Below are 13223 nucleotides of genomic sequence, written 5' to 3'. Positions count from 1 at the left end.
TTACTGCATATACTATATATTAACGTGTTTACTGCTAACTTAGACTTTCACACTGATACAGAATTTTGTTATAGAAACAAGAGTCTCCAGTTTTAGAAACAAGATTTCTCCTGAATGCTATCCCAATGCTGAACATCGTGCCAGATGAGGTTAATGCCATAAGCAATTTCTCATGATAATTCCTTAATTCAAATATAGCTGAGGCTTTGTGGCAGTTAGCTTGATTGTATTTAGGGGCAACCCCATACTTGTTCTTCCCTGCTTTGGTAAAAAGTATGTTGTCCTGTTCTTCCAAGTTACCCCACCACTTGTGTTCTCTGTCACAGACTCTCTCTATCCAGGGGCTGACCCCCAGAGAGACCAGGGCCTAATACAATTGATCACTGAAACACTTAAGTGGATGCCAATTCAGAACAAGGAATGCCTTTCTTAATGTAATGCACATTGATTTATGAAGAAGTCTTGGCCATTTTATGGGGAATAGTTAATAAATTGGTAAACTTGAAACTTTGCTTTGTGGGCCCAAACGATATCCTTTCAGCTATCAGATTGAGTGATATTTCCCCGATGCTCACATTCACAAGATAGCCCAAAGTGTAGAAAAAGGCGACCCAACTCACAGGCTGTCCAGGCTCATCTCCCCCGAGGATTCTGAAGCCAAATCCAGATTCCATCCTCCGAAGGTGAACGTCCAGCTCCTTATAATCTGGACCTGGCACAAAAGAGATTCCACTGAATAATGAGTGCTATCTTCTCCCCAGCCTCTGAGGAGCTGAATGCACCAATGATAAATTAATCTTATGGACATGATTAATGAGAGGGTTCTGGTGCAGTTGGTGGAGAGCACAAAGCATTAAAAAGAGAGAAAGCGACAAAAAGTAGGTATTCCAGAATTAGGTCGCCCCTGAAAGAACAGTGACCAGCCAAGGGCACTGTCAGGGTGTCCTCACCGGCAGAGAGGGCTCCCGGATTTTCCGGGTGGAAACACGCCTCATGATGCGAACTGATGTCTTTATAATTCGGTACTTTTGAGTTGGTCTGCAGGAGCTTCGCTGGCATGGTAGTGGTGTTTGCTCTGACTACAATGGTTGTTTCAGAAGCCTGGGAGAACACATGGCAACACCTAGCTCAGTATCACCCAGCAATTTACTAATAATATTGTTTTAGGATTTGATGCATCTGGTGGAGGGAGTGTGTGTGTGTAAATTTATGATCCACGGAAGTTGTCTTTTTTAAACTGCACAGAGTTGAAAAGGTTAGAATTTAAGCTTTACTTGGTGTCTACTTTCTGGCAGATGCCTTTACATTTAAAAAGCAAAGAATGTATCGGTAGAAATGCTCGTGTAGCTAACATAATCTCTTAGCCCTAAATGTTTGCGAATGGCGAGTCACTATGAGTTTCATCTGTGCACCTTCAAATACATTAAGAGAAGGGAGGTTTGTCTGTAGCCAGGGGAAAGAATAGACGTCTACTGCAATTGAAATTCGTAAACTCCTGAATGTCTTTTTAAAAGTCCTAGATGAAGCACACTTAACAAATTAAAGAAATCTTTGGACTGTTTAAGGAATGGATGGCTTATCCTTATCCTCAACCCGCATCCCCACTCCTGGCCCTTAAATTGCCCCCAGGGTAGACAATGCCGTCTTGTGCAAGTCTTCAGGCCCAGTGCTAGGATAACAGATAAGTGGCTTTGGGAAATTTTCAGGATGCTGTCCTTGCTTAAGAAGCATTCAGTGATCTATGGGCCTTAATGGCTTCATAGGAGTAATAAAATGGATAGAACAAATATTAAGTAAAATTCCCCGTGCTGAAGCAGGGTGATTTAAGAAATTAGGATGATATTTCAAGGAGAATCCTCAAGGGGCCAAATGCTATGCCTGAGCCACTTGGATATACAGTTGTAGGAGAGAGAGACTCACTAAGGAACAGCCAAGTGGATCCATCCTGGGCTCGACATTAAGTGGAGCTGCTACAGGGAGGCAGGGCACAAAGCACAATGATGCCGGGCTTACCTTGGTACCCTCTAACCTGAGCTGTGCCAACCCAAACCAAACTCACTGCCACTGAGTGGGTGCTGACAGGTGTGTGTTCCTCGTGAAATATGAAAGGCGGGTCATTCACGTCTGCAATGTGAGCAAATGCTGAGTGTGTGCCTGGTGTGCTCTTGCAAAATACGGAACCAAGCACACAGTGCACATGTACACACGCATACGATATGCAGGACTTCATGATCATCGTGACCCGTCATGGCCAGACGTCCAAATAACAATGGCCTCTTCCATTTAATTAATAGTGTTAAATTTTCAAAGAATTGTAATCCATTAAACCTTCACATCCTCCTCTAAGATGTGTGCAAGGAATCATATTTTTAAACGTGGGAGATTTGAGTTGCTAAATAAATAAATAGATAGATAGATAAATAAATAAATAAACAAACACCCTCACTGCCATTGCGTGGATGCTGACTCATAATGACCCTATAGGGCAGGGAATGCACGATGCATTTCCAAGCCTGTACCTGTTTATGGGGGCAGAAAGGCCCATCTTCCTCCCGCAGAGCTGCTGCTGGTGGTGTGGAACTGCTCACCTTGCTGACGGCAGCCCAGCTTGTAATCACCGCGCCAGCAGGGGCACTAAGTAGTCCATTAGCGGGGCGTGGCTAAGCAAAGAGGAAAGCGTTGCCTGACTCTTATCCAGACACAACTGGCTTCGGAAATCTCTTTATTCTGGAGTCCACAATCACACCTAGCAAATCATATATCCGAGTGGACGCTAAGCCTCTGGGCGGTTAGGCACAGGAGGAAGTAGACCAGTAGCCATCACAGGCAATACAGGAGGAAGTAGACCAGTAGCCACCACCGGCAACACAGGAGGAAGTAGACCAGTAGCCATCACAGGCACATGCATGCCTCCTCAGAGAGAAGGGGAAGCCGGGAGACAGAAAGATGACCGAAAAGGGTCCATTGCGGTTTCAGCCTCTAAGACGGCCATGACCCGACCACTCCTGGCAATGTGGCCTCCATGTGGCTTTCAGCTTGGGGATTCTACACCATATAAACGCACAAATAGAACAAGGAACGTTTTTGTTGCAGAAAATGATAAAGCTAGCACTCCAGAACTTTCCATCTACTCCGACAAACACACTTCTCACTTTTGCAGGATTGGTGAGTATTCAAAGTGGGGCACGTGTTCTTCAGCGCCCTTCTACATTGTGTGAGCCATTTGCTGCGCAACACATTTGATTTGCTAAGTAAATTTTGTCCCTCAAGGAAATGCTGAAATTAGGACAATCCCAGCAATGGAGTTTTGGGGTGTGCCAAGGTGCCAGCGGGTGGCTTGTATCAGAGAAAGCTGCAATTCCTGGGCAATAGACAAGCTCTTTCTTATTGAAGGACTGAAGATGCTGGTGTTTTGTGGGGAGAAAATTCTAGATTTTACCCAGTTGACTTGGGCAAACAAAAGATGGGACCAGGACATGAATCCACCTGCTGTTAGCCTGCATACTCTTTGGTAGTTATTAGGACTCCTAACTGACCTGTCCCTCGATTTTCAAGCATAGGGTGGTAAGTGCCAATCATTTAGCCTTCCTGTCCATCCTGCGTGGCAGAATGGCCTGCTTCTTCTTATAAGGGCAGATCGAGAGAGGTCCCTTAGAGAAGTGTGTCTGCTGACGCGGTTTGTTTTCTTATTTCTTTTAAATTTTGAACACACACTCAGAAGCTGCAGGGCATGGAAACTTTAGAGAAATAATCAAGTGGAAAAAAAGTTTAAATGATAGATTATGCCTGGAAGCGGCAAGAGGGTTTTTTTTTTTTTTTCAGGGAAAATAAAAGCCTTAGAAAGATAAATTTTCTTTGGTTTCATTTTTTTCCTGCTTTGAGTCTGACTTTATAAAATAACTTAAATTACATGCACAACGCTGGGAGACACCACTCTTTTTCCTGTTAGCTTTCTTGGAAGATGCTGTTTCTGATCCTTTCCCTAGCTCCTTTTCTGGCCCAACCCCAACCAAAGCCTACTGTCATCAGAAGGCTCAGTTCACAGCCACCCTACAGGGCAGAGCACACTGCTAAACAGGGGTCTGTGACTGTGGATCTTTCTGGAAGCACACGGACTCATCTTTCTCATGTGGAGAAGCCGGTGAGTTTGCACCTTGCAGCTACACCCCAACACTTAACCCCCTGTGCCTTTAGAGCTCCTCGATGCCCCCCAATCATATTTCCATTATTGTATCATGCCATATCTCATTCACCGCCAATAGGAAAGATGCAATCCAGGGGCCATTGAATCAGCGGCTGGCCACCACCACTCCTTCTCTCGTGCTGCCTGTGCAAATGGCATACAGTTGTCTGATGACTGGACCTGGTGGACCCTGCGTTTGACTCGAGTCACTTTGGGTGTCACTTAACGACACCTACCAAAGTCCTTTTGGATCCCCTGCTTCCTCATTCATTCTCTTCCTGCCCTTTTCCTATTTCCGTTCTTGCTTTTCCTCAGCACTTTTTCCACCCCAACCCCCAACTCTCAGGGTTGATAGGTGTAATGGCTGTCAGGGAGACAGGGTACTCCGTGGCTGCGGCCACTGTGACTGCCTTCATAAGAGCCGAGTCCCGGGCTGCTCAGGCCTCGTGAGGGGACATGTGTCGCGAGGCTAATCCAGGAAGGGAGTGCCGCACGACCCCGCTGTAGTGGGGCTACAGCAAGCGACTGGCAGCCCTCCTGCATCGTGGGCTCAGCCCAGTGCTGGGAAACAAGCATCGTGATGAGTAGCGAATGGTGACCACCACCGGCCAGCTGGGCAACATGCCGCAGGTTCATGCAAAGCAGAAGTTCACAAGAGGAGCCTCCATGGAGGCTCACGTGCGGTGGGTCTGGATTGGGAAGGGCGTGGCTTGGTGCCCAGCATGAGGGTAAGGCTGGGTGGCTAACCACGACTGATTCATCGCGTGCGTAGCTCCAAGCCTCGGAAAATGCAAAGAACAACGTTTTCATGGATTAATTTGGCACATGGGATGTTGCTGTAAATATGTCAATTAAAATTTGGTACTTGAATCCCCTTCCATGTTTTAATTAAAACATAAGTACCGGGGTTTATTATCCCACTTTGGCACGGAGACTGCATTTATTTAGTTTTCCCATTGAAAGTAGCCTTCATTTGTGTGGCTTTTCCTTGTGAAGAGCTGTAGGAAAGGGAGTGTGAGGAAGCAGTCAGGAGTCGAAGGTGGCTGTGAAACAAGGCCGGGGCTTCAGGAATGCCATGCACCCGAGACACAGAATGAGTTAAACCAGAAGTAAACCGCTTCTGCATTTTGCCTTCAATGCTTTCTACCCCATTCACCTGACTTTCCCTTTTCTCCGTTGGCAATGTGAATGCAGTGGGACACATTTTAGCCTTAACAGAAGCCCCTCTGCTTCGTTTCTTCCTCTTCCCCAGCCTTCCAGGAAGCTCAGATCCCCATCCTAAGTATCCCCTTGCTCCCCACTCCTATCCCTCATGGAAGAATCATCTCTAGTGAGTCTTACCCCTCACTTACGACTCACTCAGTTAACTCGGTCAGTCTGCTGCCTGCTTTCTCTTCATTATTGAACTGCCCTTTTCAAGGTGGTCGATGACATCTTCACTGCCAAAGGCAATGGGGTTTCCCCCTTTCCCTATTCCGATTGGCTATTTCTCTGGGGCGTGTGATTCTATTGAAGGATCCTCTAGGAGACCTGATTTCCTTTGTACCCCCCAACCAGTAAAGAGTTTTCTGGAACTGCTTTCTGTTCTTCCTGTCTTAAGACAGCTGCCCCTCCCAGTCCTCTTGTCTTGAGCAGAGGTGTGCACACAAAGGTCCTGGCCATAGATCCCTTTCTTTCTTAACGACAGTTTCCTTGGGGATGGTACACTTTCACCTTTGTGCATCTACAGAATTCTCTGCTGCACAGCCTGCAGGAATTGCTAACTGAATGTTTCCGGAATGTAATCATTTTAAAGTATCACCAGTCTGTGCGGTTCAATAAATCACAGCATTTATTCTGTGACTGAATTATCACGTAGCTTTATAAATACATTATTTAGGAATGCTTACTGTCACTTGAGCATGTATACCTAATGATACTATGTAGCTGAAGTAAGATAACATACACATATGGTTAATGTATTTATCGGAGTAAAAAACCATGTCACATTATTCGATAAAGGACATTTTCTAGTGACAAACACTATAGGGGATCTGTTTAGGAGATGATGAGCACAGGGGCCACACCAATGAGCTCAACCATAAGAAGGATTGTGGGGGCGGCCGGGCTCGGGCAGCGTTTCATTCTGGGTGCGCCCGTGGTATCGCTATAAGGTGGAACTTGCTCCGCTGCACTTAACAGCAACAACAGCCATTTGTGTTGGATGCAGTCATGATCTCCTAGGTTTGGAAAACTTGGGAGGCCATTTCACAAAATACCTGCAATTGACCCTTTTCTTAGATCCGGGTTTTATAGGAATATAATGCATTCAAATGATATTAAAGTAATGCAAATTTTAAAGGGGAACAATATAATTTTGCTCACATAGCAATCTAATCTATCAAGTGGTTCTTCTCCTTTTTCTTTTGTTTGAAACTAAAATACACTCAGAACCTGGAATCTTAAGAAACGTGTATGAGATTTTAGAAGCCCAAACTGATGCTCACTTTAATTGTTCAGCTCTAAGCCGGATATCTCACTTTTCTCTGGACATTCTTACAAAGTATAAGGATTTTATAGTTAGTTTATAAGAACAATTATGCTTTTAAAGTTTTCAGACCAAGCTGAACAAATAAATTAGTCAGGCTATGAGGACGAAGTGTTCAGACACATCTTCCATATTCTCTGCACATCTCAAACAATGACACAGACACTCAGGAGATACAGTGACCTCAAGCACATGTATTCTCTGAGCGGTGTTAGGACCTGCTGAGGCGGGTCATGAGCTGTCATCATGGAAACACTGGAGAGATGTGGGATGTGAGCCTACAGACCTGAAACAGTGTGGTTGTTATGAGATACCCTTTTCTGCCATTGTTTCCATGCTCTGCCTTTCAAGGCAGTGGTCTAAACAGCTGTTCAGAGCATTTCCAGGGCTAATTCTGAGAGTAAACAACAACAACAACAACAACAAATCCTTCTTTTCCTGCCTTTATTTCTAAAGTAATATTACACATTTTAGGTTTAACCAAATTGGGGGATTGTTGGACCAAACTTTTTTTTCTTTCCATTTTAGGTAAACTAATTAGTTATCATTAAAAGCTCTTAGTTGGAAAACCATGATATTCTACCCTAACTTAAAATAATGAAATATTGAAATCTGGTGATTGGCATAGTTTAAAAAAATTAACTTTATACAGGTATTTAATTGATATGAAAATAATTTTGTACCGTATTAATAAAATTCCTAATAAGTTCTTTGGAAATGATACATTTGTAAATCTCTTGAGATATACTATCTACTAATTTCTATTTATCTTCTTTTATGTTGCCCAGTGAAAGCAAATTACACACTACATATATTTGTAACTTAACTTCTAGTAGCCACATTTGAGAAAATACAGGTAAAAACATTTAGTAATACATTTTGTTGACTCTAGCATGTTTAAAATAGTATTTCAATTTAATACAAATTAATACTGAGGCATTATGCCGTCGTTTTGGTTTGTATGGAAAGTGCTTGGCATTTGGTGTGGGTTTTATACTTACTGCACATCTCAATCTAGAATCACCCTCCTTCAAGTCCCAGAGTCCATGTGGCTAGTGGCTACGGTAGTCAAGAGTACAGGGGTAGTCAGTCTAGTGATTTTTGATCTAGTCCTTTCCTAAAGCATTAAAAATTTATGTTTCACTTGTTAACACTGAACAAATTCAGTTCTACTTTGTTATTGTTGCTTTCAGTTTTTGTTTTGGCATGTTTTTCTGTAATCCAGGGTAGGTCAATCTGTAGAGACAATAACTGGATTAATGGCTTCTTAGGGGCACGGCAGGAGAGGCCGGGGACTTCGTAACAAGGAGCACAAGAAGGGAGAAACTGTCCTGAAGAGATTGTGCGATGACTGCACAGCAGTTCTTAATATGATCCGACTGTTGCCACGCATGATGTGAATTATGTGACAATAAAACTGTCAAAACCATGAGTGTGACTGTCTCTCGTTTGTTTCCTAGGCATTCATTCAGACCCGTCATGATAGACTTGCTCGACCTTGAGTAGATGTTCACGTAAGTAAAATAAAATTAATAATTCTAAATTAATAAATGGATACTATTCTGAAGAATGATGTAACACAAAATGGAGGATGCGTTGTTCACAGGACTGTGGAGATTACAGAATACTTGCCAGAGGAATCCATTCGGAAACTGGTCCTGGGTGGCACTTGTTCTGGATGGGAAAATGGGGAATTAAAATTTAAGTTCATTTATGACATTTGAAAATTCATCCTCGTGTTGCTATTCTCTCCCTCTCCCCCAAATCTTGTGCTCCTGTTGGTTATCTTTCCCCCCTCTCTAAAATAAATTCATGGAAACTAGGGCACGGATTATCCTACTTTATGTGCATGCACGTGACTGTATTCCTTTAAGATGTACTCAACATAGAAAAATAAAAATGATTTAAAGTCAGAATAAAGAAAGAAACACCATTTCCTAATGAAGGTTGAGTTCTCATCATCAGAAAAGTCAACCCCGAATCAGGAAATATACCCAGAAATATGTCTTTAAAAATCATATTATGTATGGTGCTGTCGCTTAAGATATTGGTAAGAAAAGTCAAAATTCAATCAATGCTTGTTATCAATATATGTGTATAAAACATTTTGTTATTTTCTATCTTTGAGTATATAGTATATTGTTCAGTAGGTATATTCAGGAGTTAGCTTGATTTACTTAAGAAATAGAAATCCTTATGATGTAATCTATACTGTATATAACATAAATGAATAAACATGAGTATAAAGTACATAGAATTTGAGTACTCAGAAATAAAACTAGTTACACAATATCTCTTGGAAGTATTTGGAGACATGTTTTTCTCATGAATTAAAATTGGCCAAGTCCAGGTGACATGCTTTTATCTCGAGCATGGAGATGATTGAGCAATTAGACTTCCATAATCTTGATTTGAAAACTGTGAGCATGTAGAAAATGGCATAAATAAATTACACCCCGATTTCCACTCTGCCTTTGTCCATTGTTGTAGAGACAGCAAGCAAAACTTTGTTTTTAAGGAGAAAAAATTCTTATAATATTCTATTTACATGCCCCCTCTCCCATTTGAATGGGATTAAAGTACCCTTTTAAATAAAGTTCTCTTTCTTTTTTTGTTATTACTATGGATAAATACTAGACTCTTTTCTGATCATTTAATTTTTTCTCCTCTAATATTTTCAGATAGTCTTTTATATTTTTGTCAGGGTAGAAGTCCCTAAACCGCACAATTGTTGTTATTATGAGAAGAATAGGAGACGCATGTGTACAAGCTTCTGGTTAGAAAACATCCAGAGGAGAAAAGATTCACTCTACCATAAACCGAGCCACATCTCTCTGAGAGAGCGACAGACTAGCCAACGCTCTTGGATGAATTGAAAAGTAAGTTCATCACATGGCTTCGCTGTTGGGCCAGGTAAGGAATCCCAGGCGGAGGCTAGTGTCAGTTATGAAAGTCTCCGAAGCATAAACGCACGATCTCTATTCACTCCCCAAATTGCCCCTCCCCAGGCCTACACAAAATTCTAAACACTTGACTCTATACATCATTTTTAGCTTGGAAGACATTTTACACATTTAGTAATTTTACATCCTTACCCAGAGCACTCATAAAAGAGAAAGCAACTTTTAAGAAACTCAAGTTTAAAAAGCAGAGCGTGGGAATAAGCTAAAATAGAACATTCTCATTCTGCATGTGAAGGCGACAATTTTAAAACGTGCCAATTTTTATCATTGTGCTATTAAGCTTTTCCAGTGAAAAGAAGACCAAGTTCAGGTGGTTTTCTCACTGAGCTTTTGTGTTCTTCAAAGAGGAGTTATCTAGTCTGCAACAGACTCGAACACCCCACTGACCACGGCCATGACGGAGGGAGGACAACAGGCATTTCGTTCGGTTACACAGAAGGCCATCCAACTTGACAGAACCACGTGTCTTTCACCCTTAAAAATGGCACGCAAGTCTCTGAAGTCATGTGATGATGAGGCTCTCCTCCGAGTGCCCCACAAATCCTCCCCCCTGGGCTCTGCACAGCCCGGCGCCCGGCCCTGCGGGGTGATAGATCGTCCCTGCTAAGCAATCCGTGTTTTAACCGAGAAGGCAGATTCGCTCTCCAGCAGGATTGTTGCATGTGTATCAAGTGTCAGCGTGATTGATGAGGATTATCAGTTGAGAAATAGTCTTTCATCCAAAAGGTAGTTCGGTGCCCCGGATGGAAGCCTGCACTCTTCTAAGTACTTTGAGAAATTGCAAAATTGACATTTTATTTGGCCGTAATCTCCCTTGGACCTACTTGATATCCAGCAATTAAACTCAGTGTACTGCAAGCCATGATGGCCTCATATTTATTCATTAAAGCACTCTGGGCTACATTGTCAACCTGTGCTACCAACGAAATGCTCTGACATGCGAAATAACTCAATCAAGGAGCGACTTTAACGCCAACCTATCAACAGGTCCCCACCCCTTTATCCGATCTATCCCGTGTCTAGTTCAAGAAGCATTAAAATTTAAACTACCAAATAAAATACATTTCTAAGCTATAGGATGGAATCTAATTAGAAAATGGAAAAAAAGTTCACTGTAACTCGACTGCTATTTTCATGATCTGTATTCCTTAGTTCATATCATGATAATTTTCGTAAAAGGTACATGTGAGAAATATGAATGTTATTTGCAGAGTGACCTGAATATTTCCTTTTGGAAATTAGAACTTCTATAATCAATGAAAAGCTACAGAGTATAAAAAATGGTAAGCACAGCTTAGCCGAATTTCCTGATGTCCTTTATCAATATATTATAACTGCAAAGTGATGTATAATGTCATATATTAGAAACTCCAGCTGAAAGACAACTTTTTTCATAGATCAAATTATAACACAAATCATACTGAAGGTAGCACCAGCAGTTTTTCATGGCAAGAAAGGTATGGAAAATTAACCTTCATAGTACAGCTGAGGACATTGAAAATGATATTATTCAACTTCTTTCTGCTCTTTTATGGTTCTAATGTTAATGCCACTGGTGAAAGTTCTTTAACATTTACAGATAATTCCCTCATAATTTCACTAAAATACAGTATAGTGCTTGCAGAGCACACTGGTGGGTGGTGTTTTCATCAAAGTCACTGGACATTAGCATGTTCCAACAGATCAGGTTTGGGCTAACACAATTTTCGGTTGCGAAGATATTTCCCAGGAAGGGAAGAAATGGCCCCACTCTGACAACTTAATAGCTGACTGCAGCTATCGAGTTCATGAACATCCAAACCTTTCTTAAGTCTACCAATACTTCCAGCAATACTACTTACATGGGAGACAGGCAAGCTCAAGCAGGACTTGAGCACTCTGGTTCTCCCACTCTGGATCACTACCAAAGTGCTTCCATGACCTGATCCCCTTGGGCCTCAAGTGGTGTGCTGGGGTGGCAGTTAGTTCTACACCACCCCACCTTTCCGAGCAAGCCTGCTGTGCGTCAGGATGGGAAACAGTGTGAGCTACAAGTCTTGCTCAATAATGAATGAGGCAAGAGCAGGAGAGAAACCAGTAGCTTAGAAATGTGCACCACCACCACCCGTTTGTGACTATTCACCCATGATGATACTGAACCATGAAAGAATTCAACACTGAGAAACGAACAACTAACGAGCAAGATAAAAGTGGGAGAGGTGAAAAGCACAACTACGTCCCCCCACCCCCCATCTCCTGTAAGTGATAACTTCATCTCATTTCCTGTCAGGTATACTACTGTAAAGCAGCTTGCTCCTCGATCATGCTTTTTAACTGACCTGTGTTGACTCTTCATCACTACCGTTGCTGAGACAATCCTGGCTTATTATGGGCTACTGCTTCCTCATTTCTGGAAGGATGATGTGAGCTCTTCTGAAGGACATTCCAGAGGCATTTCTGTTCTAAAGAGGTTATACCATGAGGCACTTTCCACCATACGGATGCCTGACATTTTTATGGTCCTACAATTGAGTGATGTCTTACTGCACAGGAATGTGGACATGTTGTACCTCATAAATTGCTTATGTCTAATAACCAAGGTTGAATGTGAAGAAGAAAAACTTTGTACAACTTTAGTCATAATTCAACTTGGCCTCACATCCAGGGACAGAACTGGAAGGGAAGGGTTTGAGGGACTCAACACTTTCTTTCTTTCTTTCTTTTTTTCTTCCTCGTTCTTCTTGACTGTCCCATGCTTTCGGCACAGAGTCATCCACATGAAGAACAACCCTGTTGCCTAGCTGGGCTTTGCTCTCAGCTCACCACTGGGTTGCACCAGCCAACAGAGAATGGTCTGGTGCAGTGGCGGGTGGCTTATCAACACTTTTTTCCATGTCTCCTCTTGCTTTTAATCATCTCTTGTAGCTTATCGGGCTATTAATGGGGAGTATGCCCAAGAAATACCCCCCATGAACCGGGAATGATAAGATATGCCTTTAGAAGACTCCTGGATTAAAGAAAAGTGAACCCACAGGACAGGGTCCTAGTGTTCGAATCAACAAGATTTCATGAGAAGAATCAAATTTTTACTTTGAAAAACTCCAAAGTGAATAGCACTCTTTTTCTTTGGGAAGCACTTTTTATTACCTTGCCTGGCAATGAAAAGAGAAGCCGCGATAGCAGTCTATTTGCAGTTATGTAAGTGCAAGCTTTCCCACCCCACTTGTCTATAAGTTTGTCCTACCGCAGGGGATTCCATGTTGCTGTGATACTAGAAACTATGTATGCACAAGCAAGAAATGAATCAGGAAGATGGCGGAAAACGGATGCATTTGAATTATGGCACTGATGTCAAATAACGAATATGAAGGATAGCCCCCCAAACCCAGAATTTTTTTTCAAAGCTATGAATTAAAAAAAAAAATTGAAAACACCTTATCACCTTCAAAGTACTTCCCATTATATTTAATATATTTGTCAAATCTGCAATTCCATTCTTGGAAACATTTTTCAAACTTAACTGATTGGATGGCTGACAGCACCTCCCCCTTTTTTTCCCCTTCACCTCTTT

General features: G+C 42.2%; 1 protein-coding gene and 1 non-coding gene across 2 annotated transcripts in view; both read right to left on the bottom strand.

Moving 5' to 3' along the window:
- The window catches only part of MAGI2 (membrane associated guanylate kinase, WW and PDZ domain containing 2), a 1549501-nt gene that overhangs the window by 190330 nt on the left and 1345948 nt on the right, over window positions 1–13223 (bottom strand). The window contains exons 13-14 of the mRNA XM_075558486.1: window positions 8343–8384; window positions 621–712 (exon numbers count right to left, since the gene is read on the bottom strand). Coding sequence (XP_075414601.1) covers window positions 621–712; window positions 8343–8384 — 134 coding nt within the window. The remainder of the gene's footprint in view (window positions 1–620; window positions 713–8342; window positions 8385–13223) is intronic.
- Window positions 12396–12522, bottom strand: LOC142457559 (small nucleolar RNA SNORA65). Its single transcript, XR_012786273.1, has one exon. It is a non-coding gene; the product is annotated as a small nucleolar RNA SNORA65 (small nucleolar RNA).

Source organism: Tenrec ecaudatus, chromosome 9 (genome assembly GCF_050624435.1).
Source record: "Tenrec ecaudatus isolate mTenEca1 chromosome 9, mTenEca1.hap1, whole genome shotgun sequence".
NCBI lineage: Eukaryota > Metazoa > Chordata > Mammalia > Afrosoricida > Tenrecidae > Tenrec > Tenrec ecaudatus.
Note: the sequence above shows the minus strand (reverse complement) of the source record. Positions and strands in the feature narration are given on the sequence as shown.